This window comes from Alnus glutinosa, chromosome 2 (genome assembly GCF_958979055.1).
Source record: "Alnus glutinosa chromosome 2, dhAlnGlut1.1, whole genome shotgun sequence".
In the NCBI taxonomy this organism is placed as follows: Eukaryota; Viridiplantae; Streptophyta; class Magnoliopsida; order Fagales; family Betulaceae; genus Alnus; species Alnus glutinosa.
The window spans coordinates 1,368,320-1,393,876 of NC_084887.1; the positions used below are offsets into that span (position 1 = coordinate 1,368,320).

At 33.0% G+C, this 25,557-nt stretch overlaps 3 protein-coding genes across 4 annotated transcripts; all 3 read left to right on the forward strand.

Annotated features, from left to right (window-relative positions):
• The first annotated feature begins 419 nt into the window (after positions 1-419).
• On the forward strand, positions 420-5,730 carry LOC133861107 (threonine--tRNA ligase, chloroplastic/mitochondrial 2). 2 transcript variants are annotated; one of them, XM_062296816.1, is made up of 8 exons: positions 420-830; positions 1,286-1,432; positions 1,604-1,751; positions 3,239-3,492; positions 3,650-4,027; positions 4,166-4,474; positions 4,735-4,935; positions 5,318-5,730. In XM_062296816.1, exons 1-8 carry the CDS (start codon positions 516-518, stop codon positions 5,576-5,578), a joined length of 2,013 nt encoding a protein of 670 aa, XP_062152800.1. In that variant the 5' UTR covers positions 420-515; the 3' UTR covers positions 5,579-5,730. The 2 variants fall into 2 exon arrangements, with proteins under 2 accessions (XP_062152800.1, XP_062152801.1); XM_062296817.1 differs by having other exon boundaries at positions 1,316-1,432.
• Positions 5,731-12,526: 6,796 nt separating this feature from the next.
• LOC133861949 (exopolygalacturonase-like) lies at positions 12,527-15,035 on the forward strand. The gene is made up of 4 exons (XM_062297781.1): positions 12,527-13,045; positions 13,127-13,438; positions 14,015-14,533; positions 14,674-15,035. Exons 1-4 carry the CDS (start codon positions 12,908-12,910, stop codon positions 14,905-14,907), a joined length of 1,203 nt encoding a protein of 400 aa, XP_062153765.1. The 5' UTR covers positions 12,527-12,907; the 3' UTR covers positions 14,908-15,035.
• A 3,934-nt stretch (positions 15,036-18,969) lies between these two features.
• Positions 18,970-21,502, forward strand: LOC133861888 (exopolygalacturonase-like). Its single transcript, XM_062297708.1, has 4 exons — positions 18,970-19,098; positions 19,173-19,484; positions 20,047-20,565; positions 21,269-21,502. Exons 1-4 carry the CDS (start codon positions 18,970-18,972, stop codon positions 21,500-21,502), a joined length of 1,194 nt encoding a protein of 397 aa, XP_062153692.1.
• The last annotated feature ends 4,055 nt before the right edge of the window (positions 21,503-25,557 follow it).

The window sequence follows — 25,557 nt, forward strand, 5'->3', positions numbered from 1 at the left end:
AATTTTGACAAATACCTAAATCCTAATACATATATTTTTTTTCCTAAAAAAAATGGCCATGTTAGTTACTCCTTTAGGATTTAATAACAAATCTTAATAGAGTACCCTTAAGTGAGACGTTTGAAAATATGAATACCACAGTTCAAAACGTTTGCTAATTTAGTATCCTTATCTCAAAACAACGTATAATTCGATACAATTTTTTTATGAAATTATTGTTATATTTTATCACATTACAAATGGTCAATTTGTAATTGATTTAAAAGAATATAATGGGGCAAAAAGATTAATACTTACAAATGATTTTGGGAGAAAAAGATTTTAAAGATAAATTATTATTATTATTATTATTTATTAGTGAATTACTATTTTTATAGGATCGGCCCAATTAGGAGTAGCTGATTTTTGTCAAACTCACCGAGTCTACCAACAACATCTTCACCACACAAACAAAACTCATCCACCCAAAAACACAAGGCCTCTCTCTCTCACAGTGAAACTGAGAGACACAGCCAATGACCATTCTTCACAGAATGGCCATGGCTGCCTCCAACTCCTTTCTATCCACACCACTCCTCAGGCCCTCCGTGTCCCAATTCCCAAGACGCCTCGTTTCCATTCGCACTTCTTGTGACCCCGCGAACATGAAGAAGAAGAAGATGCACACAGCTGCTTCTTCGGCTATAGCCACTGAATCGTCTGAGTCTGCCACTCTGTCTCAAGACGACAACGTAAAGACGAAGAGGACGACGACCCAGAATGAGAAAACCGACAAACTCATCCTCCCAACCAACGAGTCCTCCGAGAAGCTACTCAGAGTCCGCCACACGGTAATGTATAGTGCCATTACAGGCCCATGGCTGTAATTTCTCACTCTGTGGTTAATTCTATCAAGTTTTTGTGCTGGGAATTTTTGTTTTTTTTAATGTGTCATTGTTGTTTGGGTTAAATTCTGTGTGAATTTGGATTGTGGGTCTTTGATTCTTATTTTTATGTGACAAAATAGTTTCGAAAACAGATAGGTTCTCATTTTTGTGTACTCAAAACGCATAAAAACATTAACTTGGTATATAGTTTTTGTACAATTGTCTTAGCTTGAATAACACATGAATAAACTTCAATTGACATCTTTACTTTGTTCTTTGAGTTTAAGTAATTTATTCATGTAGTAGCATAAGTAAGACCAGGACTCAAATTTTGAATTTTATTGTATGTGCACCCCCCACATTTTTTTTTTTTAAAAAAAAAAAAATTGGGTGTGATTATCTTATATGCATCAATATAGTGTGCGCATGTAATGGCCATGGCTGTTCAGAAGCTCTACCCGGATGCAAAAGTGACGATTGGGCCATGGATAGAGAATGGTTTTTATTATGATTTTGATGTGGAGCCGTTGACTGATAAAGACTTGAAGAGAATCAAGAAGGAGATGGTAAGTATATTAGCATACTCATATCATGACTACCTTTTTGTTGTGTACCTTTTTTTTATTATTTATTTTTGGTCTTTCTTGAACTTATAGAATGGAAGCTTACAAGCTCTGGAAACTATTCATTAGCCTATGGTTTCAGGGTACAGAATTTATTTGTTACATCATCTGTAGGATCGGATCATTGCTAGAAATTTACCGCTTGTAAGGGAAGAAGTTTCCAGAGATGAAGCTCAGAGAAGAATAATGGCTATCAATGAACCTTACAAAATGGAGATCTTGGAAAATATTAAGGAGGATCCCATCACCATCTATCATATTGGTATGGTTTGTCACTGCTTTTAATCCTTGTGAAATCAACCTTTCTACAGTTTACGTTTGGAGCTTTCTTCTTTGAAAACTTTCTCTCTCCTGTAGTTTTTCTCTTCATTCACATGTTGTTCGTATTGTCATTGATACTGGATGGTATGATAAGTATATTGTAAACTTTCTGGCTGGAGTGAAATGCTAAAGTAAAGTAGTATATGGTCGAGTGACTAATAATTGTTGAAACACACCAAAAAAAAAAGAAAAAAGAAAAAAAGAAAAGAGAAAAGAAAAGCAAATCTCTTGAGCTAGTAACTTAATCTATATAGCCATTTTGGGCGGACACGTGATGTGCTATGCAATCTACTTATTTGCTGTGAATTTTGTATGTTGTCTCTTTAGCTTGATAGGCGCGTACATTAATGAATTGAGTGCAACTTCAATGTGTGCTGCACTGTGCTATGCAGTTTAAGGTCCCTGTGCTCTGCCCTCAACTTGGTGTGACTGCCTGCTTGGTGTAACAAAGGCATGCTATGTGTTTGTTTCTTCAAGTTCATGTGATTTGTCTCAAAAATATGTTTTATGCTTGGTGCAATGAAATGGTATTCAATTGTGGCTGTTCGCTGTTCCTCATATTGAAGTTTTCCATCCAATATGAATTTTTAGATGTGTTTTTCTAAGATTGAATGTAACGTTTTGGGGCCATGGCTCTTCTGTACCTTCTATTTGTTGCCCGAGGGTTTTTGAAGGCGCTAATATAGGCCAACTGTGGTGCCAGAGAACTAAATCTATATTGAAGTTTTTGATTTTACTGGTTGACTTGCATAGCTTCTGCATCACATTGCAATATATAAGGATGGATATAAGAAGATGGTTACAAGAAGACGGACATAAGAAGATGAATGTGGGGAAGGAAAACGAGAGGGAGCTTGGGTGCGCTTAGTAAAATAATTTTGTTGGTTGTGGTTGCTCACAGTGAAATAATGAGATATTGATCTAAGAATCTCAAAGAGAAAAACCAATTTAGATACATTTAACAATTAGAAACAGAGCATTGCTGTTCAATTGTGAGGGAAAGACGCTATGTATTCTCGTTGATTAACATAGTTGTGTGCAGATGCGCATCCTTGCACACTGCACCTGAATATTTTAGCTTAAGAAGGAACTAGAGAGTAAGTCCTTCACTATGGCTGCATGTGTATATGTATTCTGTTTTATCTCTCTCTGCTTCTGTTGACATTATAAACAATTAATTAATGTCTTCATTTCTTCTTGGTTCTTTGACTTCTTTCCCCTCTGTGTTATACCACTTGATTAATTTATTTTTAAAGGAATCTTTGGTTCACTAAGGCTTATCAAAGTATAATATCTTTTTAATTTGCTAACAGAAAGTGGAAAATAGTTGTTGTAGCTTGTGCAGAGTTTGCTTCTAATTGAATTGGCATTCAGTGAGATTTGAACTTATCTAATGTCTTAAGACATTGAATTCTATACTCTTTTCAGGTAATGAATGGTGGGATCTTTGTGCTGGGCCTCATGTTGAATCTACTGGGAATATTAACAAGAAAGCAGTTGAACTTGAATCTGTTGCTGGTGCTTATTGGAGAGGGGATGAAAAGAAACCGATGCTGCAGAGGATCTATGGTACTGCATGGGAGGATGAAGACCAATTGAAAGCATACATTCACTTCAAAGAGGAGGCTAAACGCAGGGATCACAGACGCCTTGGCCAAGATCTTGATCTGTTCTCTATACAGGTGATTATTCCAAATTGTATTGAAACTGTTTTATGCTGCTTGTATAGATTGATTAGTTGTTGTTTCTATCTAATTTGATTTTGTGGTTAGATTGCTCTTGATGCACATTTGAAATTATTGTATTCAATGCTTTAGGTTATCTTCTACATTTATGCAGGAGGAAGCTGGTGGTGGTTTAGTGTTCTGGCATCCAAAGGGTGCTATTGTGAGGCACATAATAGAAGATTCATGGAAAAAAATACACATCGAACATGGTTATGATTTGTTGTATACTCCACATGTGGCCAGGGCAGATCTTTGGAAGATTAGTGGTCATTTGGACTTCTACAGAGAGAATATGTACGATCAGATGAATATTGAGGATGAACTTTATCAACTTCGACCAATGAATTGCCCTTATCATATTCTGGTTTACAAAAGGAAGCGTAACTCCTATCGGGAATTTCCTATTAGGGTTGCTGAGTTGGGAACTGTGTATAGATATGAATTATCTGGAAGCTTACATGGCCTTTTCCGTGTAAGAGGCTTCACCCAGGTACATTATTTATTGTCTTTGTTCAATGGCTTATGGTGACTTTAACATTGCAGAACAGGTGGATAGTGTTTCGCCCTCCTGTTGTCACAAAATGCACGATATTAAGATTTGGTTTAACCTCAGGATCTCTTTTTGCAGGATGATGCACACATCTTTTGTTTAGAGGATCAAATCAAAGATGAAATCAGGGGTGTCCTAGATCTTACAGAAGAAATATTACTGCAATTTGGTTTTAGCAAGTATGAAGTCAATCTCTCGACAAGGCCAGAGAAAGCTGTTGGAGGTGATGATATATGGGAGAAAGCAACATCTGCCCTTAGAGATGCTTTGGATGATAAAGGGTGGAGCTATGAACTTGATGAAGGTGGTGGTGCCTTTTATGGTCCAAAGATTGATCTTAAGATTGAGGATGCTCTTGGAAGGAAGTGGCAGTGCTCAACCATACAGGCAATTTCTAAACTCAATATCTGCAGAATTTCCTGTGCATCTAGTTTGGTACCACTGGGCCGTCTGTATGTGCACACCCTAAACTTTCAGTAGTTTTTATAAAATGCTTTGTTTAGGTTCAAAGCATTGTTTTGAATTGTATAAATAACAGGATTGTTTGACTTGTTTGATTTATAAAAAAAGAAAAAAAAATAACAGGATTGTTTAATTGAATTAATCTTCCTCTTTTTTATTTTTTTATTTTTTTGCAATCTTTGCAGGTAGATTTTAATTTACCACAGCGATTTGACATCACATACGTTGACTCGAACTCTGAAAAGAAGCGGCCTATCATGATCCACAGAGCAGTTCTTGGATCCTTGGAGCGATTCTTTGGAGTTCTCATAGAACATTATGCAGGGGATTTTCCATTATGGCTTTCTCCTATCCAAGCTCGAGTTTTACCAGTTACAGACACTCAGGTATATACAGCATTCATTTACCCATTAGTGTTTCTGAATTTTAGAATCTATTGGTTTAGATTTATAGAGCATTTTTTGTTGTCTATGCAATTTGAGTTGCCCTATTTGAATTTTGCAAAGAATCTGATGCATAAGTTCCTCATAATAAATGGGGGCATTCATTATCATAAGTTTAAAAATGGGGGCATTTCGTGAAATTCTAAGACATAACTCTATCCCATCATTCCTTGTGAGGACTAATGTGTTCTGATGGCTTCATTAGAGATGATGAATATGTGGATTAGATAGGCTACATTTTACGTATGTGCCATTTTAATTCCCATAGGTTGTAGAATGAGCTTTCAAGTGAGCATTAAAGAAATAATTGCATGTCCTTGCACAGCTTGAATACTGCAATATGGTGACGAACAAATTGAAAGCGAATGGTATTCGGGCTGAAGTTTGCCATGGCGAGCGGTTGCCGAAACTCATTAGGAATGGAGAGAAGCAAAGAATCCCATTAATGGCTGTTGTGGGTCCCAAGGAAGTTGAAATGCAAACTGTTACAGTTAGATCTAGGTTTGGTGGAGAGCTTGGGACAATGACGATCGATGATTTTGCCAGCAGAATCAAGTCTGCCACTTTGAACAGAACTTCATTTTGAAGTATTTGTAGCTGGGATGTTTGTGCCAATAGAGGAAAAAATAATAAGAAAAAAACCTAGGTGGAACAATCATGTGAATAACTAGAAGCAATTCTGTTACATGAATATATACTTCAAGCAGCAAAGCATTGTGTGCATATGTTCTTTAGTAATCGTTTTGTTGGAATGTAGATTGGAGAGTGCCTGTGAATTGCAATTGTTTTTGGAAGAGAAGAGGAAAATGATTACAATTTATATGCCATTTCTTTCTTCCTGTTTTCAAGATGACCAAAACATTAATGCTCAATTTGTTTCGACGTAAAAAGTTTTTCGTCTTAAAATATTTTTAACGAAATTATTTTTCAGCAAAAATGATTTCTCTAAAAATATTTTTTGGTGTTTGGCTCTTACGAAAAAATTACCAACGACGAAAAACCACAGGGGGAGGACCCCAACAAATACCCTAGAACAGTCATTAAAGTGCAGGAAATTAAAACTAAAGTAAGAACAGGAAATGAATCCGAACAGATTTAGTCTCATCCTCTTGTCCATTAATTAAGCATGTAAACAAATTGCGTTACATAGCCAAAAAAAAAAAAAAAAAAAAAAAAGAAAAAGAAAAAGAAAGAAAAAACTACTCAATGAACAACAACAACTATGTAGACTAAAAAAATTGCCATGCCTCGTAGCCTACAACTGAAAAAATAAACAATTTGAATAAAAAAATAATAATAAATAAATTAGAACATAAAAATTAGGACAAAAAACAGAAATGGAAGATGAGAACCACATTAAATAAAGACAAAAAATAGAAAATGGAAAATACTAATATAATAGAAAAGAACTATACTTTTTCCAGCTTTAATGAAATTAATAGGTATAAGAAGTTGTTTTGTCAAATAAAGATTTTTTTTTTCTTCGACCATCTTTCTCATATATAACCTAAAAATAAATTACTTTTAGAACAGAAATAAATAGATAATATATAAATAGTACAGAAAAGAAGGACAAAAAAGTAGAAACGGAAGACCAAAACCACAGAAAATAAAACAAATAGAAAATGAAAAATACTAATATAATAGAAAAAAAAAAGTCTTTTTGTATATTTTTCCCTGCTCAAATGAAATTCATATGTTTAAGGGTCCTGTCAAATAGAAATTCTTTCTCTCGATCGACTATCTTTCGCATATATGACGTAAAAGAATATGTGAAGTGGATGGAGAGTTTTAGAGAGAGATGATATATGATTAGGGGTGTAAACGAGCCGAGCTACTCGTGAGCTTACCCGAGATCGACTCGAATAAGCTCGACTCGTACTCGAATCGATTATTAAATGAGCTACTCGTGAACACGAAAATCAAACTCGATTATTAAATGATGCAAACTCGTATAAACTCGGCTCGACTCGACTAAAGCTCGTGAACCCGCTCGTATAAGGATCGAATCGTTTATTAAGGCTCGACTCGTATAATTTGTTAATATATAACTTATTTTATATTATAGTATATTAATAAACAATATATTATATGTAAGCAAAAATTAAGTAACAAATAAAAATGGTCATTAATCAGTATATATTAATTGGTTATAATTTATTAGTTATATGTATATAAAATAGTAAAAGTAAATAATATCAATACTTAATTATTAGTCATATGATATAATGACAATTTAGATACTTAATCATATTATTCATGTAATATAATATGACTATATGATCATATAATAATATAATATTGTAGTATATGAAATGTAATCATTGATTCACTATATCCAATGTTATAAGTATTATTATTAGATACTTATGAATTATTATATCACCGTTATCACGTAATCCTATATCTAAGATCATATGAATCATATGATATTAGTATTATTAGTAAATAGTTAGAAATTATGATATTTATGACTTATAATGATTATACTTATCAATTTGTCATAAATAAATTATAATCTTATAAGTCAAGTGATATGATAGGATTCATAATTCATAATCATATATATATATATATCAAGCCGTAAGTATAAATTATAGCACATAATGTCATATAAATATACAAATACAATGATTAAGTATTTAGATACTTAGATGCATTGATTAAGTATGATGTAAGATTTTCAGTATTTAATAATTATTAATAATACTTAAATACAATCATTAGGTATATAGATTACATACATAAGTATGAATTCACATTAATTGTATGATATAATGACACATTTGAAACTTAATAATATTTTTCATATATAATGATATGTAATTCATATAATCCCAAATTAAGTTATTATGATTGATTTGATTGGAATTACCAATATGTTAATTATAATCACAATTTAGGTATTATCATTAGAATTTAAATCATATGATCTAACATTGCGCTATATAACTATTAAATATGAATTATATGATCTAAGAATTATCACTAGACTTAAAAAATATATATATTATTATCATTAGATATATAAGCCCATATTAAAATATAATAATTATCATTGTTAATATTTTAACTTAGTATTTATATTGACTATTATTGTATATTTTTTTTTATAATTAAATATTTATGAATTGACAGAATCGTTATATATAATATACTTATAAGTTATATCACATGATTCATATGATTTAAAATCAAAGGTCAAATGATAATACTTTTTAGTTTGAGATCAAATGATAATACTTAAATTATATGATACTATCATTATATATATATATATATATATATATATATATATATATATATATATATATATATATATATATATATATATATATTAACTTATTAAGTATGTAATTATTAAGATTATGAATTGTTGTATCATAATTCATGAAGTATTAAGATTAAATATTAAATTAGAATCTTATATATAAAAGATCTTGAAAAATGCAAATATGGGAAATGTGAATAGACTTAAATGTTTTTCTTTTATGTAGTTTCAGATTAAGACTTTTGCAGTGTTTTTACCACTTCAACCATCTTCAGGTGGTTATTGTTGATCTCAAGTGAGAGTGTAGATAGGCTTGTCTTATTATGTATCTCTTTACCTTATGAAACCGCATTGTACAACCCATTGAAAAGATCGAGACATTTATTTGTTATGGATCTATTCTTGGAAAGTTCACATCTTTTTAATTTTATAGGATCAGTCACTTCTTATTCTTTTTGGATTAGGAGTGGTAAGGACCCCATGTAACATTTTCCTTAAATTAATTAGAAAAGAAGACTATAAGTCTTGAATTTTTAAAATTTAAAGACAACTAAAAAGGAAAGAAAATTGCCTTTAATGAAAAATTTAAGATTAATTTTCGAAATTCAAACTTTGCATTAAATTTCACTTAAATTTCTATGAGTTTTCAATAATTATTATTAAGCATATAATTACGTAAACAAAGTTTTTTATTTTAAAATAAAAAATTGAAGTTAAAACAATGAGGTTTTAACACTAGTAATAATTAACTATTATTTAACATTTCTAAAAAAAAATATTACGTGGCGTCAGTTTCATTTTCAAAATCTTCACAAAGTTTGGCATGACTGTTGTCCTTGCTGCCTTTCAGCATTTTCAGCATGCAAGTGTTAATGCTGATAAATGTACTTATGCTATTTGATTTATAATTATTATTTATTGTTAGTGCAGTTAATTTGTATTAGGACATACATTAAATATTAATGTTACACACCCGTCACTTGTGCCTGTTGTCCATCAATATATATTTTTTTAATAGAACGTATCATTTTCCTTATTATATATTGGCTTATTTAGTAGAACCAACTTGGCATTTTTCAATATTGATTCTTCCTAAAATCTAAAAAAGAAAAAAAGAGAGGTCAATTTGATCAACTTGAATAATATTAATTAAGTACATTATTGGACTAGTACTGGTATTTGCATAAATTATAATCAGAAATACAAAATGCATTTTCAAGTAATTTTTCTCCTGTTTATATTTCTGTAAAACATTATTTAATCTAAAATTTACTAATAAGTTGTCACGTCAAATAGTGTAATCGAAAGTACACTAAAAACAAATGTGTAAGAAACATTTTTCAAATTAGAATTAATAGATAGCATGAACCGGGCATGCACCCAGATAGAGGACATGCAGCCCAAAGCAGCATGTCGAAGCCTCTGAGACACCCTCAGCAAAATACTGAATTTCTTGTTCTAGCGGCCAACTTCTATAATTATTTTATTTACTTTAATGAATAGTTTTATTGTCTAATATATGTCGTCTTTAATGTTAATTAAATTGTTGTTGTGACTTAAAAAAAAAAAAATGTTGTTGTGACTTGTGAGAATAGTTTTATGCCTCCAAGAATGGACTGACGTTGATTTGCTATGTTAAAATGATTGCAAATTCAAAAAAAAGTGTAGGACATTGTAGTCAATAAATTTTCGGTATGACCAGCGTCGATTCTCAGTAAATAACTGACAGTAGAATATAATTTTATATATATTATCGTGGAGAGAAATCGAATGATTCGTTTTGTTTTTTATTTTTATTTTTTTTAATTAAGAAGTTTAGCCAGCAATATTGGCGAGATTAAAGAACTAAACTAACTTACTTAATGGAGTTAAATAATAATAATAATAGAGAAAGCGCTGGGACTTGAAGGATTCGCCTATATTATTTTACATATTTTTTTAACTCGACTAAGTTAGATAATCAACCTTTTTTTCTTTATCAAAAGATAACATAATTAAGCATTAATCAATTGTAAAATAAATTAAGTACATGTTAATTAAGATTTTGAGTCATAAGATAAATTATACATTCTATATATTTTCAAATCATAACAAATAAGACAAATTAATTAAGCTTTTGAGATATTCAAAAATCATAATAATATATATTGAGCTAGAGTTGCTGCAGCTCTTTCAAAGGCTTCCTTTAAAATAAATTTCTTCCTGTTTTTGGCCACGCAGAACAGAGACAATTCGTGGCTTTTACATAACCAATTCCTCTTCTTATTTTGTCCTTTTGGTTGACCATTCCACATTTCAGCCTTGACCTTGGCCACACATTCTGCTGCACCTGAAAAAACAACGGAGTTTTGTTTTTATGCCCGGCCTCAGGTACCTAGCGTCCAAGCCAAGATGAAACGCATGCGGCATGCTAAAGAGGAACGACATGTTGCCTTGTATATATTGTGATATCTGCCAGACAAGACTTTATTAAACAAAAAAAAAAAAATCGTCATTGTAGCGTCAGTGCGTCACTCACTAGTCATGCGTGCTTTCCAATTCACGCATGGCACAGTCCACAATTCACAGCACAGCCACAAATGCACTGACGCGGTCCACAATTCACAGCTTACAGCACTGCACGGCACGGTCACCAACAGAAAATTGGTCCACAATTCGAGCACGTCGCACGCGGCTCCAGAAAAAAACGCCTCATTTCCTTAATTTTCTAGGCCGTGCGATTTGCTGATGGTGAATCTAAGCCGTTGGTTGCAAGATTAATGGCATACAGCTGTAAGCAATTATCCCGTTTGTTCTATCCGAAAAAATATATGGTATAACTAGTGTTTAAATTAATTGTGTGCTCACTCTCACTAAATTTGATCCAACGACTTTAGCTTCTATCATGAAATTAGTTATAATAATTAACGGTTAGGATCACAAGTGGCCCTGATTTCAGCTATATATGGGTGTAGAGAATTATTCTCAGTCATCAAATCACAACTCTTAGCCTTCTTTTCCCCTCATTTACGCACCATCCCATTAGCCATGCGGCCAGTGACTCACAGACTCACAAACGTTCACAACTTCGATTATTCTCCAACTCTCCAGTCCATTGCAGAACCAATTTCCTAATTTTCATATCTCATTCTTATGTTCTTCCCTCTCGGCTCTGCCTTTATCTCGCTTATAGATCTAATATTCCATTCATACAAACAACTCATGAATTTCTCCTTACTAATTACTTCCTTGGCCCTCGTGTAGGTACTAAGATCTCCATTGCTGAAGGCTACTATGGATTTCATGCATTACAGACGTGGGTAACGATGCTGGGGTGCTTCGTGAAAGCCATAAAGACAAAGTCATTGGAGCAGATCTACCTCCACTCGCTACCCATCAAGGAGCGCCACATCATTCCGGTGCACTAGATCGTGATTTCATTGGGCAAATTTATGTAATGTTATTTGGAGAAATTAATTAATAAAACTTGTCAATTCTTTCAATTATTATTATTATTTTTTTTTAAGCTTAAAATGCTCAAACTCGAGCCGAGCTCGAGTCGAGTACTCGAACTCGAGATCGGCCAGTATGATCGAGCTCGAGCTCGAGTTCGCACAGAGATCCCCACTTGGCGAGCCGGTCTCGAACACAAAAACGAAGCTCGTGTTAAGCTCGAGCTCGAGCTCGAGCTCGAGAAAACATTAGACGAGCCGATCTCGAACAAGCAATACTCGCTCAGGATCGGCTCGTTTACACCCCTATATATGATATGAAAGAAAATAAGAGAGACAGGTGAAAAAAAAATCGAAATACTAAAGAAGCACCTGTTTCCACACAAAAAAGTTTCACTGGTAGCATTAACCCACTCTCAACGTTTGACAAAAAATCCATGAATGGCTTTAGAAATAATGGACTTCTGGGTAGGAACGAAGCCAGTGCGAATATTTTTGTGTTTGTTTCATTCAGTTGAATCTTCCTTAGATTCTTGTAAATGTATTGTTGGGGTGGAGGTGCTGAGGGGTCTCAATTTTTGATACGACCCACAAACTCGACACAAAATTAGTAGGTTATGATTGAGGGGTCTGACCCGTTAAATTAAATGGGTATCTCTCTAAATAATAAGTGATTAATCTTTATATATATATATATATATATATATAAATGTGGTCCTTTGATTTACTTTTTTAGCATTAGCAACTTAGATCATGAACAAGAATTTAGTATAATTTCTATTAGAAAAAAAAAAAAACAGAACAGCATAATTTATCAGCCTAAAGTTATAAATTTAAAATGAAGAAAATTAGGAAGCCACGTAAGATGAGGTGTGGGAGAGGTCTATGAAAGATGTAGGAAAATCATCCATTTTTACCGGAAAACATCCATGTTTTTTAGAAAGAGAAAATCAAGGAACAAATTTCAGGTGGCATGTAATAGGAGACTAGCTGTTCAAGTGGAGGAGGAGGTATGAAGGCCAGGCTAAATAATAGGACAGAAGTTGAAGTATTGCCTTAGAGGCCTTGCTTAAAGTTAGGCAGCAATCGGCTGACAGATTCAATGGGTGTAGCTTCCATGTTGCAGTTTAAATAGCTTCCACAACAGAGGGGATTTCATCAACCTTGCAGACAAGTTTAGACAGAACAAAACACAGCCAAAAGAAGAAGATCAATGGCTATGAATATGAACATCGCGATCGCTACAATATCCTTGCTGCTCATGTTGTTGGCATCCGCTGCCAATGCTGCAGAATCCGCTATCTTTGACGTGCTGAAATATGGAGCAAAGCCCAATGGGGATTTGGCTCCGGTACATCTATCTATCTATATATTTACAAATTACAATGCAATTCTTGTTATATTTACTCATATATTATTTACATATATCCAGGCATTGACAAGCGCTTGGAAAGAAGCATGCGAGGCAGGAGGTACAATTGTGATTGCAGAAGAAACATACAAGTTAAGCGCAGTGAAATTACAAGGGCCTTGCGGGGGTCCTGTTGAGATTCAGCTTGACGCCACCTTACAGGCCCCGGCAGACGCCAACCAGCTCAAGGGTGCGGATGGCAAGGCTTCGGATGGTTGGATCCAATTTTACCGTCTCCAGGACTTCACTCTATCAGGTACCGGAATACTAGATGGCCAAGGAGCTTCTTCTTGGAAGAAAAGAACAAGCTCCGCCGACAGTTTATTTGCCACGGTACGTACTATAACTTGTATTATTTAAAACTTTACTTATCATTTTTTATTTTTTATCACTTTTACAATAATGTACTTAAACTTTAAAAAATGTCAATTTAATTTATCAATGTATCAATTTTTCGTTAAATCCTAATGGATAGGTGTCAAAATTCTTAAACTACCAAATTTTTTTATTTTTTAAAAGAAAAAAAGAAAAAAATTTTGCAAGCATTTAGGTAATATTAGTAAGGATTTAGCAGAATTTACAAAAATACTTATGTCAGAATCTTTGAAAGTTTTTTTTTTTTTTTTTTTTAATATATATATATATATATATAATCAAAAACACGGGCGTTTTAAAAATTTTGACGAGATTTAATAGAAAATCGTATCGAATTGTGAAATTGATAAAAAATTGAAAGATGAATATACTAAATTGATACTTTTTAAGATTTAAAGGTATGATTGCAAAAATAATGAAAGACCGAAACTTGTAAATGAAATTTTCTCAATAGGTAAATATACTCGTTATTCGCTTAAACTTTTAGAAGGTTGATAATTTAACATGGTGTTTATGTCTTAAAAAAATGAACAGAGTTTAAGGCTGGACTACATCACAAATGGAGTAGTCAAAGGCATTACATCCAAGGACGCCAAAAGTTTCCACATTAACGTTTTGGGATGCAAAAAGTTTACGATTGAACACGTTACCATCTCTGCACCTGCAGAAAGTCTAAACACCGATGGAATCCACATTGGACGATCATCTGGGATCACCATTTCCGACACAACCATTGGAACCGGTGATGATTGCATCTCCCTTGGTGATGGAAGCCAAGATGTTACTATCCAAGGAGTTAAATGTGGACCCGGCCATGGAATCAGCATAGGAAGTCTTGGCAAGTACAAGAATGAAGAACCTGTAACTCAAATCAAAGTTATAGATTGCACCATGACCGGGACAACGAATGGTGTAAGGATCAAAACATGGCCTGCCTCCCCTTCTGCCGGTGTTGCGAGCGATATAACTTTCAAGGGTATTACCATGAATGATGTCGCCAATCCTGTCATCATAGACCAAGGCTACTGCCCATACGGTCAATGCAAAGCACAGGTAGTTAATTAAGAGCATCGTATTCAAGTTTAATCTTATTATCTTCGACCGTAGATAGGTCACAATCTTCAACTGTTTAACATACCTAAACGAGATCAGATTAAATCATATATTTTTTTGGTGGGTTTTCCTGGTTTTAGGTTCCGTCTCAAATTGCGATTAGCAATTTGAACATCGAGGACATTAAAGGCACTTCTTCAACCCCGGAGGCTATTCAGATTATCTGCAGTAAGGGCACGCCATGCCAGAACGTGAAGGTTTCTAACATTGACCTTACATACAAGGGAACAGCTGGGGCAGCTAAGAGCGTATGTAAAAATGTGAAACCCACGGTCACTGGCACGCAGAACCCTCCTGTTTGTCAAAGCGATTAAATAAATTAAAAGCGCCAAGTCGATCGATCGCTATAAGCAGTACAAGCAAGCAGAAATAAAATGGTTTGTCGAAGCTAAATTGTAATATTCTTTTTTAACAAATATTACTGCTTGTGTTCTTATGGTGAACACAGCAAATCTGCATGTAATGAAAATTTTGATTATTCAAATAATAATACTGGTAGCCAGCAATAACATTATACAGTTGTATCGTCTTTCATCCATTTCTCTTGTATATATATATATACTTCTAGTTCACATTCATGGATTTTGCTACTTTGGACTTTGAAGTTCTCAATAAAATTATTCAATCCAAATGACATAAATTTCCTTCAATCCAGTTTTTAAAAATGACATTTGTTGTTGTTTTTGTTTTTTTTTTCCTTAAAAAAAATAGGGGTATTTTGAGAATTTTAATAAGATTTAACAGAAAATTCTAATGTATGGTTGAAATTGAAAAAAATTAAAAGTTTGATACTCTAAATTGACAATTTTTAAATTTTGAGTACTTAATTAATTGAAAAAGTGATAAAAGATCGGGAGTTATAAGTGAAGTATTTTTTTTTTTAATATGAGAAGCACATACTTTCTCATTAATAAATGCTAGTAAAAGAGTATATGAGAAGCTCATGATATTAAAAAAAAGAAGAAGTGTTTTTCACATGCTAAATGACACATTGACATGATACTTTAAGAAATTAGGTTGAAAGAAATTTGCCCAACCTGAAAAGTGTTATAAAAACACTCATTACACACTTTATACACTCTTTCCGACCCACCCCATGTGAGTGTAGGTGTGTAATAGGTGTATAATGTATGTGCTTTTTTTTTTTTTATATCATTACTCATGTCTTCTGTTCTATAACCATAAGTTGTCGGGAATATACATCAAAGATGCAGCCGAAAAACATCCCAAGATAAGCATCCATCAAGAGAGCAAAAAGTCTATAATGTATGCAAAACAAAAAATTAAACAATAATCATACCCACATAGGCAATCGACTACTCCTTAGTGTGGGGGGCTGATTTGATTTTCTCCACCATGCACACTCACTATGCATGGCTAGGGTTAGGGTTTGAGACCTTTAAGCCTTTTTATCCAATATCTAATTAGTGACCAGTACTGTAGGCTTTCAATTTGTGTGCATTTAATGCCTACACAATCTCCTTATTTACACGCTCATGCAAACTATTGGAAGTTGTTAGGAAATTACCTAGCCACCACCAAATACACGACCATGGCCGGGGGTAAGGCCGATGCATGTGCATTAGGTCAAAACCCGCATTATGGTTATTAATCAGCTTGAAGAGAGACATAAAGAAAAAAAGTAAACATTAGCTTCAATAAACTTAGGACACTTATAATCTAATAACTTGTCCCATGAAATTGTACTCTAGTATTTTATTTTTTATTATTAAAAGACTAGCATTTGATCCCTCCATGAAATAATTTGTAGTTGATTTACAGTCATAAAATAGCAACGCACGTAGCTAGTTTAGTGCATTGTATCTGAACTAACATATCAATTAGAAGTCTCCAATTGATCACATGATCAAGATCGATCATTATGATTGATATGTTATAATTTTATTAAATAGAATGCCAAATTCCTGAATAATTTATAAGTTACTGGGTTAATGGTTTAAGATCTTCTGTATGATAATCTCATTAATTAATACACCTTAAACCATATTTAATGCAAGTTATGGACTTTACATGTATATAATAAATAACAAAATCATTAAATGCATACATGTAAACAGTCATATAACCAATGTTTTTGAAATAAATCGGTAAATAGACAAATTTATTTAATTAAAACTAAAATACTACACAAAGTAATTAGACTTTAAATTTAGGACATAAACCCTAAGATAAATGACGTTAATTATTTGACGACTGTTAGATATTTTTTGAGCTTCCACTAATGATTCTCACTGAAACTGCTCTTGCGAGATCACTGCAACTTCCTTTAATTTTGGCATGACTTTGGCAGGTTTTCAACTTCACCAAATTAGACAGGCTTCCCCTCAGCCTAAGGTGTAGATGCTCCAAAACGTTGATGGCCGGAATTTCCATAGTTGAACGGTTGAGCGTCTGGAAATAACAAAGTTTCATGTTGTTGTAATGGAGATGTATTTTTATATTGTAGTGACAATTTGGATAAAACATTTTCATAGGACATCCAAATAGCTTTATATACTGATAGTAATATGACTGGGCCCTAGGGCTAGCAAGATTTTTACATAATTTGCTAATTTGACACGAATTCAATACAAAATTAGCTGGTTAGAGTTTTGTATAATTGGGTTTAGGTTAATTTGGGTCGACCCGAATTAACATGTTTAAATTAACCTGGATCAATTCGCTAAACCCATAGATGACCCGCATAACTCATATAAATAAATTTATATATATATATATATATATATATATATATATATATATATATATATATATATATATATATATATATATATATATATATATATATATATATATATATATAATTTTACGATTAAAAAAATAAAACTCTAAAAAGGCTAAAATTCATAAATTTATATAAATTATTTCTTTTGCATTGAAATTCATATACAAGTTGAAATGGGTCAAATGGACTGTGTTTAGGTCAACCCAACACGACCTATTTTTTAAATTGGTTATACAGGTCGGGCCGAGTCAACCCAACACGATCTGTTTATTAAACGGGTTATGTGAGTCATGTCATGTAACTCACTTATTTAAATAGGTCGTGTCAAGATTGTGGGATTTGACTTTTTTAACTAAAGAGGTCATGTTCGGGTTGAACCGTGAGTTGACTCAACATGCCAACAAGAATTGTTAGCCCTAGCCTACTGGCGCGTACCAACTTTTTACATATTGCATTGCCTCATAAATGAATACTAAAGTATTAATCAAATAATTAATCCACATTTTTCTGTCAGCTTAATTAAGTTTTTGAGATAAGTGGTGATTTAACATGGTATTTGAGTAAAAGTCATGAGTTTGAATTCTGACTTCATAGTTTACCCCCCATTCAATTAAATATTCTATTTATTGGGTTTTTGAATCCATATGTAAGGAGAGTTACAACAATTATTTTTTGGACCCCACATTAATCTCAATACATAAGAACATTTTGCTTCTTTAACTATAAGCAACCTCCAGGGGATCGAGTTTAAGCAAGGAAAACCACGACAAAACAAAGATTTGGGGAGACTACCAAAAAGACCCACCATTCTTGGAATTGAAATTCATTTGTCAATGAGTCCATTCCTTGATATAATATGTGTTGTTTCAACCTTATGGCAAGAGAGATAAAGAGTTGTAGGATAAGTAATCTTATATACCACACTATTATCTCACATCTTATTTTGCTGACGTGATAGTACCAATTCACCATTGAACCTTTCTTTTGTTTACATTGGCCGATCCAATGGTGGATTGAAATAGCAAAAAATAAGAAAGAAGCAAATAAAAACAAGCAATAACAAAATACAGAAATTTAAGTTGTTCACTACTAACGGCTACAAATTGAAGGACTTCTCTGATTGCTATATATTGACAAAGGGCCGAAACATGCTTTCATAAAGCATGAAAGTCAATCAACAAAGGGCTTCTCCAAGTCAGTCTCAAACTCCTACACCTAGAGACTTTGAGAAAGAGTCTGTGAAACAATACTCCAATACAAAACCAAATAGGAAAAGCTAGCCACCTCATATCACGGGTCTCACCGTGTAAATGGATGGGTCAAAAGTCACATACTGACATAATAGCCTAACAAAGAGAAATTCAAGGGGGCATATGGTAGGACATGCATTAGGTGTTCATGTGGAGGAGGCCAGGAAGTATGGAGGCTAAATAATAGGACAGAAGTTGAACTAATGCCTTTCGACGTCTTTGAGGTCTAGCTTGAAATTAGGTAGCAATCGGTTGACAGTTTCAATGGGTCTAGCTTCCATGTTGCAGTATAAATAGCTTGCACGACAAAAGGGGATTTCATCACCGATCCTTGCAGACAAGTTTAGACAGAACAAATAAGGAAAAAAGAAAAGAAAAAGATGGCTATGAATTTGAACATCGCTTCAATATCCTTGCTGTTGTTGTTGGCATCCACTGCCAAAGTTGCCGAATCTGGTATCTTCGATATACAGAAGTATGGAGCAAAGCCTAACGGGGATATCACTCAGGTATATATTTACACTGCAATTAATTCTTGTTGGTTATACTCGATCTCATTGTTCTTTTTTGTTATGCCTTATAGGCTTTGACAAGAGCTTGGAAAGAAGCATGCGCAGCAGGAGGTACAAGCAAAATTGTGATTCCTAAAACCACATACAACTTAGGCAACCCAGCGAGTTTACAAGGCCCTTGCAAGGGTCCTATTGAGATTCGGCTTGACGGCACCCTAAAGGCCCCAGCAAACCCCAGGCAGCTCAAGGGTGATGGTTGGATCACCATTGGCCGTGTCGACGGCTTCACTCTATCAGGTAGTGGAACACTAGATGGCCAAGGAGCAACTTCTTGGAAACAAAATGATTGTGGCATAAACAGCAAGTGCAAATTACTTGCCACGGTAAAATTTCTTACAAACTCATGTGACAGAATAATTTATAGTTAAAATTGTAGTACCTGGCCCGCACGTAGCAGCTCTCATCTTATCTGCATGGTGCATCTCCACCATTTTATAGATACTATACATATATACTTTCAAGTATTAAGAAAAATGAAAATCAGTCATTGTGGTTTAACTAATTTATAATTAGCTCAATGTGGTATCACCATTAACTTAGAGGTCTCTCAAATATGCCAAAAAGACAATTTACTCCCAACAATCAAATTTTGTTAGCTGAATTAACAGGTTCTGATAGTATGATACTTCAGAGCCAATAAAATTATGATACATGTCCTATTTAAGTCAGTGTCATACTAACAAAATCTGTTAAGTCGGAGGACAGAATATGACTGTACGTAGGGAGTAATTTTTTTTTTGTTTTTTTGCATACCTCAAGGACCTTGGAATTCATATTATGATACCACGGAAAGCTATTTGTAAATTAGGTAATCCACGTTGACTAATTTTGTATTTTTTTCCCAAATATTATCCAAGTGGTGCTTATGTCTTCCAAAATGAACAGAATTTAAGGCTCGACTTCGTCACAAATGGATTAATCCAAGGAATTACATCGAAGGACCCCAAAAGTTTCCACATTAACGTTTTGGGATGCAAAAAGTTGAAGTTCCAACATGTTACCATCACTGCACCCGGAACAAGCATCAACACCGATGGAATCCACATTGGACGTTCATCTGGGATCACCATTTCCGACACAAACATTGGAACCGGTGATGATTGTATCTCCCTTGGTGATGGAAGCCAAGATGTTACTATCGAAAGAGTTAGATGTGGACCTGGCCATGGCATCAGCATCGGAAGTCTTGGGAAGTACTACAATGAACAACCAGTATCTCAAATCAAGGTTCTAGATTGCACCTTTAGCAACACAATGAATGGTGTAAGGATCAAAACATGGCCTGCCAACCCTTCTCCGGGTACTGCGAACGATATAACTTTCAAGGGTATTACCATGAATAACGTCGCCAATCCTGTCATCATAGATCAAGGCTACTGCCCATACGGTCAATGCAAATCACAGGTAATTAAGAGTTTCGTATTCAAGTTTAATCTTGTTAAATCACCACTTATTTTAAAAGCTAAGAATTCATTTGGGTTTACAATTTTAAAAAGTGCTATTTTAAAATAACGATTTGGAAAAGTGATTTTTAATAACGCAGTTAAACGTTTGGCAAAATTGCAGTTTGACTTTTAAAATCGTATGTTAACTTCTAAAATTATTTTGTTCAAAAAAACACCATCTTACCTACAATTTGAAAAAGTAGATTTTCTGTGTTTTCAAATCGCAATTCCCAAACGATTCATTTTCTATGATTTAGTTTAAAATTGAATTTTTTGTCTACGAAATTGCAATCCCAAACGCATCCTTAAGGTAATAGGAAGAGATAAATTTAATGATTTAACCAACACTTTAATATTTTCCCTCACGTCTGAGTTCAAACTCATTTTAATAGATGATGCCCAATACGTAGAATATTTAATTGAAATGTGAAGTAATGAAGGAGACATGGTTCAAACTCATGACCTCTGCTCTGATACCATGTTAAATATTAAATCACCACTTATCTCAAAAGCTTAACCTGATAAGAAGATGTAAATTTTAATTATTTAATCAATAGTTTAACAATATTGAATTTTAATCTTATCTCTTCACTTTCAATTTATATAAACAGAGAAAAGGTGTATATATATACTTATTATCATATTTTTTTGTTGGGTTTTAGATTCCCTCTAAAATTAAGATCAGCAATTTGAACATCGAGGACATTAAAGGCACTTCAGCAACTCCGGAGGCTCTCAAGATTATCTGCAGTAAGGGAGTACCATGCCAGAACGTGAAGGTTTCTAACATTAACCTTTCATACAAGGGAGCTTTGGGGAAAGCTAAGACCGTATGTGAAAATGTCAGGCCCACGGTCACCGGCACGCAGAACCCTCCGGTTTGTCCAAGCCATTAAACAAAAGGATAGTTGCTATAAGCAGTAGAACAAGCAAGCAGAAATAAAATACTTTGTCGAAGCTAAGTTGTAATATATAATCTTTTTGAAATACTAGGGCTTGTGTTCTTATGATGAACAAAGCAAATCGATCTGCACGTAGTGAAAATTTTGATTAGTCAAAATAATAATGGTAGACGGCAACAATATTGTATATATAGTTGTATTCTCTTGTACGTATACTTCTGCTACACATGCATGGATTTTGCTCCTTTGGAGTTGTTCATAAAATTATATATTGAATGAGAAATACTACACATATTCTTACTCTACACTCTTAAGTGCACAATATTCCTTGACGTATGTGGTAGTGAAAATTTTTATTGAATTCAAAATCCAATAAAAGTGCGTGTATCATTAATTTCTCTTATTTTCCAAAAATGTTATGCAGGAGTGTTTACATTTTTTTTTATTAACGAGGAGAACCATAGATGCATGGTCTACCAATTACAACATGTTGTACAATCATTACAAAAAAAAAAAAAAATAAATAAAAATTATTAGCATCCACAAAAAGTCAATGCTAAAAGTCAAGAAGTTGCCACTATTATGTTTTTGTAGCGACAAGTCGACGCTAATAATGTCGACACAAATGCTCCAACTCATATGCTCATCAGCTTCGACATTGGAGTATACACTAATAATGACATTTCAATGGTGACAAAATGTTGCCGTTGATAATATTTAGATTCAACAGTACTAATGGATTTAGAACCCTAAATGAGATGTTGATGATGACTTCAAAAAAAATCAAATCAAATAATTGTCGATGCTGTACATTGTTATCGATCAACATCGACTCAGAATCGACACTGATGTCCTATAATCAGCGTCGACTCAATTGTTGACATTGATGGTCTATTACGTTGGTGTCGATCATGATAAACTGAAATTTGTTTAAGACACATGCATGTCAAAGAAGAAACCAATTTTTTATTTATTTATTTATTGTTTATTTGTTATTTATTATTATTTTTTTTTATGAGTCAAATAAGAAACCAATAATTATTCAACACAAAGTGCATACGGATCAACATAAGGTTAATTTATTCATGGTCGGCTTACGGGATCGGAGATTGGACGAATTTTCAGGCAAAAGTTCCATGCAAATGAACATTTAAGTCTATTTTTAGCAGCGTGGAATTGGCTGTTTCACAAATATTCATCAACATGCATGACTTTAGCTTGTACGTTTCAATAATTCTAAACTACCCAAAATTGAAATTTTCCAACACTGCATATATATAAATATATATAAAGCTATTCCTCAAGAAGCAACGCTTAATTATATACGTTAAATCACTGCTTATCTTAAAAGTTTAAGTTAATAGGATCGGAAGAAGTAAATTTAATTATTTATTTTATATTCTAATAATATATTTGGCAACAGGAATAAAGCTAAAAGAAGAACCAAAATATATTTGAAAACCTAAATTCTATAAAATTACGATTTGAAAACATATAAACATCTACATTTTTAAATATATAGCAGGCAATGAGTGCATTTTAAAAAACGCAAGACTTTAAAGCCGAAACTGAAACTTTAAAGACCAAACTATAATTTTACCAAACGTTTAACTGTGTTTTTAAAAATTGCATTTTCAAATAGCACATTTTCAAATCACTATTATCCCTCGAGTAGAAACCTACTGTAACTCAGGTTGCCTCAAAGCAGCTTATATCAATACCAACTACACAAAATCACAGATAAATCTCAATCTTTTGAGATTTAGCATAAAGCATGTAACCTCCTATTCAACAAAGAAACAATATTACAATTGTAAACCACAAAAGAAGCAACAGCCCGACAATTTACAACTCTCAGAAACAAAGATACCAGAAAAACACTTAAGCACGGGAACTAAAAAACCAGTACTATACAAATAGTATAAAGTTATTTTTAAATCACACGTTTTAAAATTGAAATACCAAACAGATCCTAAATTTCATGTAAATAAGTTATATATAACTCTAGTTTTAACTTGTGTTTGGTTTAGTTAACAAATGTTAATTGTAGGATTATGATTTAGTCCGCTTGTAAGGCTACAAATGATCTATTCGACGTATAAATAGCTTATATATTTCTGGAATATCTGAACGAGAAAATTAGCTTTGCAGTAGCCCTTGTCTTCTCTGTTTTCCTTCTGTTATTTTCCTCTGTTTGATGCAGTAAAGTGCAGCATTGTTTCTCCCTTGCAAGACCTGGTATACTATAGTTTTACGGCTATCTTCTATGTCGTCCCTGTTGGAATATCCAGCCAACGCTAAGCCTGCTTAATTGCAAGACAAGACTCATGATGATAAAAAAACTACCAAAGTAGCATGGTTGAGGTTTTGATGCACTAGTAATTATTCCATGGGGAAAACTGAAACCAGATTTTCGTTTCGTTCAAATGAATGATGCATTATGTGATGTTCTGGTATATGGGTGGGTGCAGGTTTTTATGCACAGTACTTGTTAGGCCATCCCCTAAGGCTCCTAATTTATTAAAAAACCCTAAAAAAAGGAATTCGTATTAAAGTTTTCGAAAAAAAACAAAAAAGTAAAAGGCCTCAAGAAAATAAAATAAGAGGAGGCTATTTGACATGACATGAGAGTTTTTTTTAAAGAAAAAAAGAAAAAAAAGAATGAAAGATAGGTAGCATGATTAAAATCATAAAAATTTCAAACTATAGCACAATTCACTATCAATTTATATTCCTTTTTTCCTCTTATTTTCTTTCATCACTTCTAATCTTTTGCTTCATGTTTCTATTATTCTTTATTTCTTTAATATATAGTTTATATGTTATATTTACTATTACATGATGCTATTGATTTTAGTTTGCCGTTGTTATGAGTTTTGATCGCATGTCGTTAATTTTGGTACACAATTAATTAAATTCTACCTACAATTGTTTATCTTACAAAAAAAAAAAAAAAATAGATCAGCCATATTATTTATTGGGAATAATATATTATAAAAACTTGAATATGAAAATTTGATTAGTAGTTTTACATCTAAAAAAGCTAGAGGCCAGGAATGATTTTTAAATTAATTTTTTAGTATATAAAAATTTATTATATTAATATTTTAAAGTTAAAATGGTCTCAATTTTAACTTTTTACCGCCTTAATATTTTTTGAGCCACCCTGCCAACAATCCATGTAAATTGTAATTATAAGCCCCCAAAAATATATATATATTTTTACAGTCTATCCAGGTGTGTTTCTGTTCTTTTATCTTCTTCTTCTTCTTCTTTTTTTCCCATTTTTTTTTTTTTTAAATAAATGATGAAATGGTATTGCTATCTATAGCAATTCCATTGAACGACCAAGCTCTTGTCACCAAGGGAAACACAAGTTCTCAACCGCAATACTTCGTTCTTGATCTGACAACCAGGAAAACTAAACTAATTAGCTGCCCTCGAAACTAATAATTGAAAACAACTTCCACAGTAATAATGATAATAATAATAATAATAATATTCAGTATATTACAGTACGTACGTATATGACTGTCACACAACTTGATGATATATGGTAAGAAAAATCAGCCATTCAATCGATCAGTAAGGGTTAAAAAAAAAAAAAAAAAGTTGCTGATTTTTACTATCATGCCAATCCAATTGTAAGACAGTCGTATGATAGTTTACTAAATAATATTACTCTAATAATAATAACTGAAAAATGTTTTTTTCCTCTCCTATATATTAGGGGTATCAATTTGTATTTGTGTGTTGGATTCAAGTACTGTTGAGGCCCATGACTATAAAATTATATAGGTCAACCATAATCTAACCCATTTAAATAAATGGTTTAGAGTCTTTAGACCCCTCAACTCTCATTATGTCGGATTTGGGTCATATCGAAGCATAAATACGTATAAAATTATATAGATTAACCATAATTTAATTTTGTGTTGGGTTTACGAGTCGTGTAAAAAATTATCAGTCATTTTGTATATTTCCATTTGTTCTACTGTACCCTGTGGAGTGGAATGCTGCCCTTACTAAATAAGGACAAAACGTCCAAG

Bases quoted from the DNA above. Each gene is read 5' to 3' on its own strand.
- LOC133861107 (XM_062296816.1), top strand. From the start codon at position 516: ATGACCATTCTTCACAGAATGGCCATGGCTGCCTCCAACTCCTTTCTA. The intron at 1,433-1,603 runs GTAAGTATATTA...CATCATCTGTAG, and splicing joins AGAGAATCAAGAAGGAGATG to GATCGGATCATTGCTAGAAA. The intron at 4,028-4,165 runs GTACATTATTTA...CTCTTTTTGCAG, and splicing joins GTGTAAGAGGCTTCACCCAG to GATGATGCACACATCTTTTG.
- LOC133861949 (XM_062297781.1), top strand. From the start codon at position 12,908: ATGGCTATGAATATGAACATCGCGATCGCTACAATATCCTTGCTGCTC. The intron at 13,439-14,014 runs GTACGTACTATA...AAAAATGAACAG, and splicing joins CCGACAGTTTATTTGCCACG to AGTTTAAGGCTGGACTACAT. The intron at 14,534-14,673 runs GTAGTTAATTAA...TCCTGGTTTTAG, and splicing joins ACGGTCAATGCAAAGCACAG to GTTCCGTCTCAAATTGCGAT.
- LOC133861888 (XM_062297708.1), top strand. From the start codon at position 18,970: ATGGCTATGAATTTGAACATCGCTTCAATATCCTTGCTGTTGTTGTTG. The intron at 19,485-20,046 runs GTAAAATTTCTT...CAAAATGAACAG, and splicing joins AGTGCAAATTACTTGCCACG to AATTTAAGGCTCGACTTCGT. The intron at 20,566-21,268 runs GTAATTAAGAGT...GTTGGGTTTTAG, and splicing joins ACGGTCAATGCAAATCACAG to ATTCCCTCTAAAATTAAGAT.